Source organism: Scleropages formosus, chromosome 11 (assembly GCF_900964775.1).
Source record: "Scleropages formosus chromosome 11, fSclFor1.1, whole genome shotgun sequence".
Classification (NCBI taxonomy): Eukaryota; Metazoa; Chordata; class Actinopteri; order Osteoglossiformes; family Osteoglossidae; genus Scleropages; species Scleropages formosus.
In genome coordinates, this window is record NC_041816.1 from 27,780,827 (window position 1) to 27,793,314 (window position 12,488).

The following is a 12,488-nucleotide window of genomic DNA, read 5'->3' on the forward strand; positions in this document are numbered from 1 at the left end:
TTATCGAGCAAACAGGTCTGTGGATGATGCAGTCAACATGGGACTCCACTACATCCCGCAACATCTGGACAAACCAGGGACTTATGTGAGGATCCTGTTTGTGGACTTTAGTTCAGCCTTCAACACCATCATCCCACACCTCCTCACACAATAATTAACTACTGCAGAATTGTTGACTACAGCTGTCTAAATAAACATGTTTAACTCACCAGGTATGTTTGTAGAAATCTCTTTTATTTCATTTACCAGCTGTTGTATAATTCTACATGTGAAGCTGTTGCTGTTTCCCTCCAATACAATGACATGTCATCTCACAGTGAAGGGGTCCATAATATCTCTTTGTGTTTCAGTTGATCCAGCAGGGAGACTGTGTCCTTCACTGTCCATCCAGACCACTTGCGGCTGAGGGTACCAGCCTTTAGATTCACACACCAGACTGATCCCTCCTTCTTTATATCCCTCAATGGAGATCACTGGTTGGGTTCCTACAGCTACAGAAGTAAGAAGAGAATTTCTTTAACAATGATTCAATGTTGTATACAGTGCACTTCTTATCATGATAGTATTTTGTGCATTTTATGAAAATAGTCTCAGCAATGGGAAGATTGTGCAAAAGTTTCATGTGTCGGAATTTTTTACCCCAGGACATGTTCCAACCAAATTTGATCCATTTACAGTTTATTTTTAAGATGGATATGGTTTCTTTCATCTTAATGCCATAAGCTTTGTGAAATAATTTTAATGATCACTGGTTAAACTGACTTTTACATGTTTACTTAGAATTTTGGGCATCTGTGGTGTGAATAGTCAGATCTGACCAGCCACAGAAAATGAATGGGTGACAGTGCAATGAAAAGCAAAGGGTACTGAATACCAAATTTAGCTGTTAATGTGTATACGTGCAGGGGGGCGTGGTGGTGCAGTGGGTTGACCGGGTCCTGGTTTCCGGTGGGTCTGGTGTTCGAGTCCTGCTTGGGGTCCCTTGCGACTGACTGGCGTCCCGTCCTGGGTGTGTCCCCTCCCCCTCCAGCCTTATGCCCTGTGTTGCCGGGTTAGGCTCCGGTTCCCCGCAACCCTGTATGGGACAAGCGGTTCAGAAGATGTGTGTGTGTACACGCAATTCAGATAAAGGTGTAACTCAAATTGAGGTGATAATTTTAGGTAGAAACATTAAAAAAAAAAAAAAAAAATGACCTCCAGGGGCCTTCATATTACTGTTCTTGCCAAAGCTGTAACAAAAAAATCTGTAAAAAAGTCTTTTACAACATATGCTAAAAAAACGAAGATTATTCATTTTCAAAAAACTCTGGATGTGATGCAATTCGTTATTGTTGATTACTGAGCCCATGAAGTTGACACTGTGAAACCGTTTCTTTGTCTTCACCATCTTTTACATTTACACCAACACTAAAGTTTGCTGCAGTTTCGGTTGTTGTCAATTAACAGAGGAACGAACTCCATTAGAATGACATCCTTTAAAATGACGTCCTTTAAAAGCACCCTTTCAAATTTAAGGACACAGGTACTGCAGAAAACACTCTGGAAACACTATGTATGTGGTTGCTAAGAGTTGACACGATCTCAGTAGACTTTGTGACATGTTTATATCATCTCTGAGACCATAATAATTTCAACATAATGATTTCATCAAATAATAAAATACTCACCTTTAATAATAACATCAATGGATCTATCATTATACCAGTATGGAGCTTGAACAAAACATTTGTATTCTTCAAAATCAGAGATATGCACTCTCTCAAGTGTTCTATAAACATGTGCTTGTTTATGTTTTTTCATTTTGAATAACAATTTACTTACTGTACAGTAGTTTAGTAGGAAAGAATTCCTGCCCTATTTTAGTCCTTCTTAATTTCTTTCTTGACCATATTTAATATCTGACCATCCTAATGTTTTGATTATTCTTTCTTGAAACTGTCTCTAAGTGCTTGGAGGGTTGCTGTAAAAATATTTGGGCATTACCACAAAGTCCAGAAACACATAATTTTTTACCCCATTTATGTTCTCTCTATGTTTGTGTGTGTTTCCTGCAGGTGCTCTGGTTTCGTCGCACATTCCAAACACATGCAGCTCAGGTGAACTGGTGACACTGAATTGTTCTTACTGTGAGTGTGTGTGGATACCCTGCAGTGGAGTAGTGCCCTGTCAAGGGTGTACTTCTGTCCAAAGGATAAGCTCTGGACCACCATGACACTGCCCAGGAAAAGGGCTCACTGGAGGTAAGTGGTTTTTCATCATATAAAAATTGTTTCTAACTGGATTTTGTTGATTCCACCCCAATTATATCAAGTGGTGTTTATATTTGTACACCCTGTTGTTTTTCAGTAACTGTATTCTGAATACACACAGTTTTTTACCTGTATGTGTTTGTCCTATATGTTGTTTTTACTTTTGTGTTTGTGTTTGTACTCCAACTGCAAAAATGCAGTTTACAAGGGAAATATTTAATTCCTACAAGAACGGGGTTAAAATCAATAATAAAACGGGAATATTTTACAAACTCTGAACTGTTGTAGTTTTGCTATTTTTCTTTTTCAAATACAGTTTTTGTGACATTGTGCCTTTATGCTAATAATTGTGTCATGGTTTTCATCCCGGAAGGAAGGGGCAGACTCAAGTGCAGAGTGCACAGGGCTTTATTCAGACGCTAGACAGGAATCGAAGTCAGGTACAAGCAAGGGTCTTCGGACTGCAAACGAGTTAAACCAGGAAATCCAGTATCGGAGTCAGGAAAACAGGCAGTGGGTTAGAACACGAGTGAGCGGATCAGGTTTCAGGGCGGGAACGGTCTCAGGAAACAGGCGGAGGGAGCGAGGTACAAAGCGGCAGGTAGGCTGACTCGGACGGGAGTGAGGGAGTGAGGGAGTGAGGGAGTGAGGGAGTGAGGGAGTGAGGGAGTGAGGGAGTGAGGGAGTGAGGGAGTGAGGGAGTGAGGGAGTGAGGGAGTGAGGGAGTGAGGGAGGCTCCTCAACCCTCATTGTTCACTTCTGCCTTTTAAGCTGTTGAGCCCCAGGTGTATCCGATTATGCTGATAACGTGGGCGTGGCAAATTGCATATTAACCTATTTCAGGTGCAGTTCAGTCTCATAATTTTGGTTTTACACTTGAATAACAAATAGAAACACATTCAAACACAAACATACAAGTAAGTGTTACTTCCACAGTCGTTCAGTGAGGAGCCCTCTAAATGTATGAACATCAGTGTTAATGTGAATGAAACATGGATTAAAAAACACCATCACAGAGTTCTGTTATTCCTCTAAATATCAACTCTTTAAAAAGAAATATGTTAAATAATGCTTTCTCTTTGCTGTTTCATATAGCAAAGAATTAAAACAGCCAATATGATGATAGCAGGAACTCCCAGGGAGAAGAACACAGCAAAGGCCACCTTCCAGGGATGAGCACGGTGGAACATCTCACCTGGAACACAAAACATTTGTCATTAATAGTAAGAGACTTTGATGTTAGAACTTGAAAGTAGAATTCACCTGTCATTACGAGTAAATAAAAATATTGTAACTCACCAGGGATGTTAGTTATTGTCTCTTTCATTTCCTTTATCTGTTGCTGTAGAAGTCGACAGGTGAACCTGTTGGTCTCTCTCTCCTGCACAATAACACGTTGTCTCACGGTGAAGAGACCCATACTGTCTGTGTGTGTCTCTGTGTGCCCAGCAGGGAGTCTGTGTCCTCCACTGTCCATCCAGAGCACTTGAGGCTGAGGGTACCAACCTTTAGATTCACACACAAGACTGATTCCTCCTTTTTTATATCCCTCATTGGAGATCACTGGTTGGGTTCCAACAGCTATAAATATAAAAATAGCATAGCTAAAAGAAAAAACGTAATTAAAATGTACTGAAAATTGACTGAAATTACAAGAAATTTTGTAAAACAGCTTTTATCTTCAGAAATATATTAATGGAGAAGTCTTTTTGACACCTCTAAAACAAAACATTAGTTTCATCAATAAATATGAAATACAAAATTCTTACCTTTAATGTGAACATTAATGGAAGAATCATCATACCAGTCCCCAGCCTGAATAAAACATTTATACTCTCCATTGTCAGATCCTCGCACATTTTTAATCTTCAGTGAAGTGTTTCCTTTCATCAGTTCCTCAGGGAACAGTGATGTCCTTCCCCTGTAAGATGGGATCTGCTTCTCATTTCTGTCCTCATGATCCCGGTAAAAATGTACAAGTGGGTTATTCGTCTGAACTCTGAACCACTCGACATGTAGGTCCACAGCACTGATGTTGGGTTTGAGGTAACAGGGCAGAACAACATCTTCACCAGCTACAGCAACTACAGGATCAGCTGGACCAAGAACCTCAAATTTCTCTGGAAAGAACAATGGAGACATATATTTCATTTTACATAGACACAAAGGTTTTTCTGCATCAGACTCAGTACAAAACTCAGATTTTTGACTGAATGAGAGAAAAAATGTACCCAGAGTGGAGACAGTGGTGTGGAGGAGAAGCAGGACAACCCAGTACAGACAGTGAGACCAACTGGTTTTCATAACTGAAAGAGAGTAAAATAAAACAATCCAGTTATATTGAGAATACAAACCTGCTTAAAGAGTAACACAAAAATAAATTAATCACACTGGATCAGATTATGGACTAAATATTAAGAAGATATTCTCTAAACTACACGGGAGGTGTGGTGGTGCAGTGGGTTGGACTGAGGTCCTGCTCTCCAGTGCGTCTGGGGTTCAAGTCCTGCTTGGGGTGCCTTGCGACGGACTGGCGTCCTGTCCTGGGTGTGTCCCCTCCCCCTCCGGCCTTATGCCCTGTGTTGCCGGGGTAGGCTCTGCTTCCCCGCTACCCCGTATGGGACAAGCGGTTCTAAAAGTGTGTGTGTTTTCACTGTAAACTGTTTGCAAGTGATTGTTTTGGATTTCAGGCTGTGTCACCTCAAATCCACACTTAGAATTTGTATGTCCACCGAATAACAAATTTTAAGCCAATACTCATTATTTTCATATATAACTCTATAAAGTTAAATTTGATTTATACCGGTTTAACGTGGTATATAAACTGTACCTAATTCTTACATAAGTTTTTTTATGTCCATTAATTTTTGCTGTGTCCTCTCGTCACCTTTACACACACACAGACACAGACACACACACACACTCCAACCGCTTGTCCCGAGCGCGAGCCTAACCTGGCAGTGCGGGGGGCGCAGGAGCGCACATTTCGGGCGGAGCGCCACCCCGCTGCGGGGCTCCCCAAGCGGGACTCGAGCTCAGACCCAAGACAGAGCAGGACCTGTCCATACCAGCTGCGCCACAGGGCCACCGCCCCCTTCGTCGCCTTATATATTATATTATAATACTCTATGTTCTGTATAATACAAAGTGTTAATAAGCACTGTTTTATGGACACTACCGTTCTGTCTTCACGTCCCCAATCTGCACCCACAGCTGCGCTCCTTGTTTTACTCCAACTCTGTGGCACATATTTCAGTTCCCAAATGTAAAATAGATTCGAAGTCTAAAGTCTGTAAGCGGTGTACAATTATTGATGGCGAATATCACTATTTATGAGTGTAATTACTGAAATTCAACAGGTGTTCATTTACACAGAGAAACATACCTGTTCGTGTCACTCGGTGGTCCGTTATTTTGACAAGTTTTACTTTCGCTTTTAAAATGTTTATGAGGAGAAGAGCGAGCTGTTAAGTCATATATTGAAATATTGCCAAATATAAGTGAAATATGAGAGAAGGCTGAAAAGTAACGAGCTTTGATCAGTGTGACTGACTGCAGTTCCTAGAATAAATGTTAATATACTGAACTACGGGGAGGGCGGTGGCGCAGAGGGTTCGGCCAGGTACTGCTCTGTCTGTGGTGGATCTGGGGTTCAAGTCCCGCTTGGGCTGCTTTGCAACGGGCTGGCGTCCCATCCTGAGTGTGTCTCCTGCTCTACTAACAGGTGTATAGGAATGGCCAGTAATGAGAATACATCCATGTCATCAGTGTGAAATGAAGAATTTTACAGTCGTACAGATCTGAATTTAGACCAAGAGTATTAATAAACATAAACTTTTCTCATAGCTGGTTGGGTTGGTTGTAGGAAGAACTCACCAAGGCAACACAATTACTAACACTGATCAGATTGATTTACTGTTGTAACTATTGTATCTGAAGGTGCTTTATACTGAAGCTCACTTCTATTAGTGTGCTTCCAACAATGTTGCAGTCTGTTCTTAGCTGATTCTTTCATTTTCCTTCAAATATCCCTTTTTTAGGCCAGATAACATCTGACGTTTGTCAGAGTGACACTGAAACACCAGACACATGAGTCAGTGACAAAGAGATTTTACTTTCTGGTCTCAAAGCAGAATTCAAGTTTATCAACGCAATGTGAAGAAATGCAAATGTAAAAGGCTCAAAAAAGTTCATTTTAACTACTGTCCATAGACAGTAACTGGATAAAATAACCCACTATCAGGTTATATTGGACAAAAAACAAACAAAAAATTATTTTTCAAGTACTGAAATACTTTCAGGCTAATGAACTTCAGAACCAAATTACTCTGCTATGTTCTCACTCATCTCTTAATATAATAGAAGTACAGCAGCATCCAGGTTGCCTCATCGGTGTCAGAGTGGAATTGACCGTAAACATATTAGTGCATTCCTTCATTTAAAAACCATGCCGTTATCGACCACTGTCATTTCTATGAACAATATAGTGTAAGATTAAACATAGTGAGGTTTCTGACTCAGTGAGAGTGAGTTTTCAATTAAATACCTTTTAGTTGAAGATCATAAAATCTTTGAGAAGAGGAGGACAGAATTACCTTCATAACTGGTACACCGTACTACTGTACACATACTATTGCATGGTGTACAATTAGTGTTGGGGCTTTGAATAAAGTTGGTTTGTTTGAGTGAGCTATATTACCCTAGATGAGGTGATCACCTCCAATTACTCCAGAAACAGTAACATCGATAAATGAAAGTAATTGCCTTATGGCTCAGCTCCCTCTTCACCACAGTCCGATACAGGGACCGCATTATTGCTGCTGCTCCGAGTCTGTGGCCGATCTCATGCTCCCTTTTCCCCTCACTCGTGAACAAGACCCCAAGACACTTAAACTCCTCCACCTGAGGCAGATTCTCCCCCTTTATCTGGAGGGGGCATGCCATCCTTTTCCATGAGAGAACCATGGACTCAGACTTTGAGGTGCTGATTCTCATCCCAACCACTTCACACTTGACTGCACACCGTTCCAGTGCGTGTTGGAGGCAATCGTGTGATGGTGCCAAAAAGACAACATCATCTGCAAAAAGCAGAGACATCGTCATTGTCCCGAGGCCAAACTCCTTGCAGGCATCCACAAAGTGGGACATAACTGTTGACACTTGCATTGGCAGAGAAAAGGAAAGCTGGATCTCAGAAGTGCGTATAACCTGATTAGAATCAGGGAAGGGAATGAGTTGGAAGACTGTGTTCAGCACCTCTCTGGGACACCATGAATATCTGTTAATGCCTTTTGGCCTGGTGAACACACCCTCAGTGTTCTTTTGAGGTGGAAGGTTTGCCACCTGGGGGTGCAGTGGCGCAGTGGGTTTGACCGGCTCCTGCTCTCCAGTGGGTCTGTGGCTCGAGTCCCACTTGGGGTGGCTTGCGGCAGACTGGCGTCCTGTCCGGGGTGTGTCCCCTCCCCCTCCAGCCTTACGCCCTGTGTTGCCAGGTTAGGCTCCAGCTCCTTGTGACCATGCATGGGACAGGCGGTTTCAGAAAATGTGTGTGTGTGTGTGTGTGTGCGCGGGTTTGCCAGCCTATGCAGTTCATATCCTCACTGATTCTAAGATGTGACGGGGCAACCGTTTTAGTTAATTGGGATGGCTATGGCACGAAGAAATGGTCATGGGTCCTTATATGTGAAATTCTTTACCTGTCCCTAATCTCTGACTGTCACATTTTCAGTCTGTCATGGACTGATTTTACTGCCTTTAACAAGTATCAGTATTACTAGTTATTTTTAGTAATATTTTTGTGACGCTTTACAATAGTGGAGTTTTATATATTGTACTTTATATTAACTACTGGAAAGGAACTTTAAGGTTTGGTGTTTAAAAAAGACCATGTTTGTTGATTCAGTTACATAGAATTTTCTCTTTAAATAAAGTTAATAAATTACTGAGCCACAGTACACACACACACACACACTTTCAGAACCGCTTGTCCCTCACAGGGTCACGGGAAACCGGAGCCTACCCGGCAACACAGGGCGTAAGGCCGGAGGGGGAAGGGGACACACCCAGGACGGGACGCCAGTCCGTCGCAAGGCACCCCAAGCGGGACTCGAACCCCAGACCCACCAAAGAGCAGGACTGCGGTCCAACCCACTGCGCCACCGCATCCCCGCCACAGTACATTCATACTAATAATTTAAAAATGCAAATGCCCATATTGAAGAACCTGATTAATTTTCATGCTGAGATTATTATGAAAATGATTGAATTTGCATGATATGATTCTAACTTGCTTCTGGGGGGGCACGGTGGTGCAGTGGGTTGGACCAGGTCCTGCTCTCTGGTGGGTCTGGGGTTCGAGTCCCGCTTGGGGTGCCTTGCGACGGACTGGCGTCCCGTCCTGGGTGTGTCCCCTCCCCTTCTGGTCATATGCCCTGTGTTGCCGGGTAGGCTCCGGTTCCCTGCGACCCCGTATGGGACAAGCGGTTCCGGAAATGTGTGTGTGTGTGTGTGTGTGTGTGTGTGTGTGTGTGTGTGTGTGTGTGTGTGTGTGTGTGTGTGAATTTGCTTCTAGATGAAGTAACTTTGAAATGAATAAATACTGTTCATCAATATTTAGGTAACTTTTTCACAATGCACAAAAGACGTGTTTGGATGGAGAAATTACACACCCTAAAAGAGAGTGAGATAGGAAATTAAATCCAAATGTCATGTCATGTTCTGAAATTGAAAAGATTATATCTGTTTCTTCAGTCTGTGTAACTGACAGGAGATATCATCAGTGGGCTGAGTTCTCACTGCAGTACCATAAGCCTGGGCACACCCCGGAATCACTGGATGCACACTGGGCCTGTTAATACCAATCAAGCATCTTGACCATGTGCATCCCATTATAGCCACAATTTACAGTTTACCCATCTTGCAATGACTGTTTCATCTATGGAATGTGGAATCATCTAAAATACAACACATAAACTAGGGGTGTCCAAGCATCTTTGGATGTGATATTATAACGCACAGCTTTACTAAGAAGTGCCACGTTTGAGTAGGAGCAGATGTTTATTGTAAGTAGTTTGGATATTGGGAATTGTGGGATAAATGTAAAATAGTTGTACAACCACCACGGCTTCTGACAGGGATTACAGTAGGGTTAGTGCCTGTTGGGAAGTGTGTAAGAATGGCTTGAAGTGTAAGTTCTTAATGAAAAGGGGTCCTTGGACCAAGAACATTATTTCCATTGATTGCTTCACTGGCTTTTGGATAAGATCAAAGTGTAGTACCAGTGATTTTAGCAGGGGCAGAGTGGAGCCTCATACAGGACTGTGTGTGGCATGATTGCAGCTTTCCTGGGAGAAGCTCTGCTACCTCGTAGGAGGTTATTTTATTTTTGGGTAGCCCATGAAGCTTATTGTGCAGGGTTTTGGGTGGCTTGACCGCCATCCATGCAGGGTGATACAGAGTATTTATTTCTAGTTGTTTTATTAGTTAGTCCAGCTCACCCCCCTTGACAGCTCTGAGGACCTGAAGAAAGGATGACTTCCATGGCAAGGATGCAGATCACCTTGAAGAACAGTCTTTGCTTCAGGTGGAAGAACCAGGAGGATGACAGCAAATTGCCCAAGCGAGTTGCATTTGTTCGGGAGGTTATCTTAGGAATCCTGGCCCTCACCCTTGAGGATGTGGTCTGCATCCAACGCAATGGACTTTCGTCATTCTTTGACCTCACGCTGCTGACTGAGGGGGAACACTGGAACATTTTGAAAACGTGTAGAGAGAACACTGACCAAGCAACCTTGTGCCTCTTCTCCGTAGAACCACTTTGGAGGAACGACTGGAGGATCGTGACAGTCTATGTTTTCAACCCCTTTGTGTCAGCAGCAGCCATGGAAACTTTTCTGAAGGAGTTTGTCAACATCACCAGAGAACACAAGGATATGCAGAATGAGCTGGGCTTTTGGAATGGGCAAAGACAATTTTAGGTATATCTTCGCCCTGACCCTGCGGGGATGGAAGGTTTTGTCCACCCCCCCTGCCTATTTTAACATTTGCAGCAGCATGGGCTACCTGTTTTATCCAGAGCAGCCTCCCTCCTGTTGTCTGTGTTGGGGCCAGGGGCATACAGAGAATAACTGCGAAAACATGAGTGCCAGTAGTGTTTGGAGACTGGCCACCTGGTCAGGGACTGTGTAGGTCCTCGCCACTGTTCCCAATGCAGAGGAGAGGAACATCTCTTCTGTAGTTGTACCCAGCGTAGGCAACCCTGCCCTGGTGAGGTGCTGGGCAGTGCAGCATTGGTGCAGGATGGCCCGAAGGCAGTATCATCATTGCTGGGCACTGGGGGTCAGACAGGAGCAGTGGCCGAGACTGAGGTAAGGGATAGTTTTGTAGCGGCCAGTGTTGGTGGGTCCCAATCGGCAGGCAATACTGCAGTGCCTCTGGCTGAAGAGGATCTTCCTTCTCCTGGTCAGGAGAACGCAACTTTGAACTTTTCACAGGTGACCAGGAGGAAGAAGAGAGAAAGGAGTGAGACTCTGCATGTCACCGCGACAAGGCTGGAAGGGGAGGGGACACACCCAGGACAGGATGCCAGTCCATCAAAATATGCCCTGCAGTTCAGCACACTGGCAGCAGAAAGTCAATGGAATCCTACAGCCCTCCTGGGAAGCTTCCATAATGGACTGAATCCATGACAGGAGAGGACCAGACGTTCAACCAGTTAGTGGAAAACACCATTACCATCGACACCCTGGCACGGGAGTGCATGCGATCCAGATCCATTTTTTGTTCAGGTTTTTGGTGTTTTAGCAACCGAGGTCTCAGAACATTAAGGCCGATGCCCTATCCAGAGTTCATGTCGAGGATCTGGTAAGAGCCATATCAGAACTCATCTTTCCCACACCTTGCTTTGTCACTCCTGTGCAGTGGCAATTCCTACAGGACCTTAAAACAGCCTAGGAAGACCCAGGACCCGGGGACACACTCCTCAATGTCCTGGTCAGGATGCGATCTCCATTGCTTCGTTGGGTGCATGATTCCCTGGCTGCTGGCTATCCAGGGGGCCAAAAAACTTTCACCCTGCCCCAGAAGAATTTCTGGTAGCCCTCCATCCAAGAGGACATCCAGGAGGCTGTGGAGGCATGCAAGGTGTGCACCCAGGCAAAGACTCTGAATCAGAAACCGGCTGGGTTGCTGGAGCCTCTCCATGTACCTTCCCAGTCTTGGTCCCACATAGGGGTCAATACCATTCTGCAGACTGGACCAAACATTTATACTCTCCATTGTCAGATCCTCGCACATTTTTCACCTTTAGTGAAGTGTTTCCATTCCTCAGTTCCTCAGGGAACAGTGATGTCCTTCCCCTGTAAGATGGGATCTGCTTCTCATTTCTGTCCTCATGATCCCGGTAAAGATGTACAAGAGGGTTATTGGTCTGAACTCTGAACCACTCGATGCTCAGGTCCACAGCACTGATGTTGGGTTTGAGGTAACAGGGCAGAACAACATCTTCACCAGCTACAGCAACTACAGGATCAGCTGGACCAAGAACCTCAAATTTCTCTGGAAAGAACAATGGAGACACATATTTTTCATATATTTTTCATTTTACATAGACACAAAGGTTTTTCTTCAGCAGACTCAATACAAAACTCTAATTTTTGACTGAATGAGAGAGAAAATGTACCCAGAGTGGAGACAGTGGTGTGGAGGATAAGCAGGACAACCCAGTACAGACAGTCACACCAACTGGTTTTCATAACTGAAAGAGAGTAAAATACAACAATCCAGTTATACTGAGTTATATATCCAGTTATTATTAATTAATTATACTGGATCAGATTATGGACTAAATATATAAAGAAGATATTGTCTTAACTGCTTGCTTGCCTGAGGGATTGAGGTCTCAGATCAAATAATCTGACTTGGTCACTTTACAGCAAACACTCTACTCTGGTAAAGATGTTTTACTCTGAACTCCACAGTGCTCTACCAGCCTGTTGCTCTGCAGTGCTCACAGGTGTTCTTACCTGATCCTGTCATTCCAGGTCACCTGTAGAACTGGATGTGTCTCAGAGTGACAATGAAACACCAGGCAATGATCATTCACTGGAGATAATGAACTCGCTATGGAGAGGAGAACAGGAGGACCTGCAATATGAATAAACTTATAACTCATCTTATTTCTGTTAGACAAATAGGTCTTACAGCAATTCTGAACTACATGAATCAGCTCAGGATCACAGT

At 43.6% G+C, this 12,488-nt stretch overlaps 1 protein-coding gene across 1 annotated transcript; it reads right to left on the minus strand.

The window, feature by feature from the left end:
• Positions 1–306: 306 nt before the first annotated feature.
• On the minus strand, positions 307–4,391 carry LOC114911931 (butyrophilin subfamily 3 member A2-like). The gene is made up of 2 exons (XM_029256447.1): positions 4,019–4,391; positions 307–491 (listed from the first exon to the last, which is right to left on the minus strand). The coding sequence occupies exons 1-2, from the start codon at positions 4,389–4,391 to the stop codon at positions 307–309; spliced, it is 558 nt and encodes a 185-aa protein (XP_029112280.1).
• Between the last annotated feature and the right edge of the window lie 8,097 nt (positions 4,392–12,488).

What these genes read in the sequence shown, in the direction of transcription:
- LOC114911931 (XM_029256447.1), bottom strand. Translation starts at nt 4,391, where the DNA reads ATGTCTCCATTGTTCTTTCCAGAGAAATTTGAGGTTCTTGGTCCAGCT. An exon ending in CATTAATGTTCACATTAAAG is followed by an intron (nt 492 to 4,018) that starts GTAAGAATTTTG and finishes TTACTTCTGTAG; the next exon opens with CTGTAGGAACCCAACCAGTG.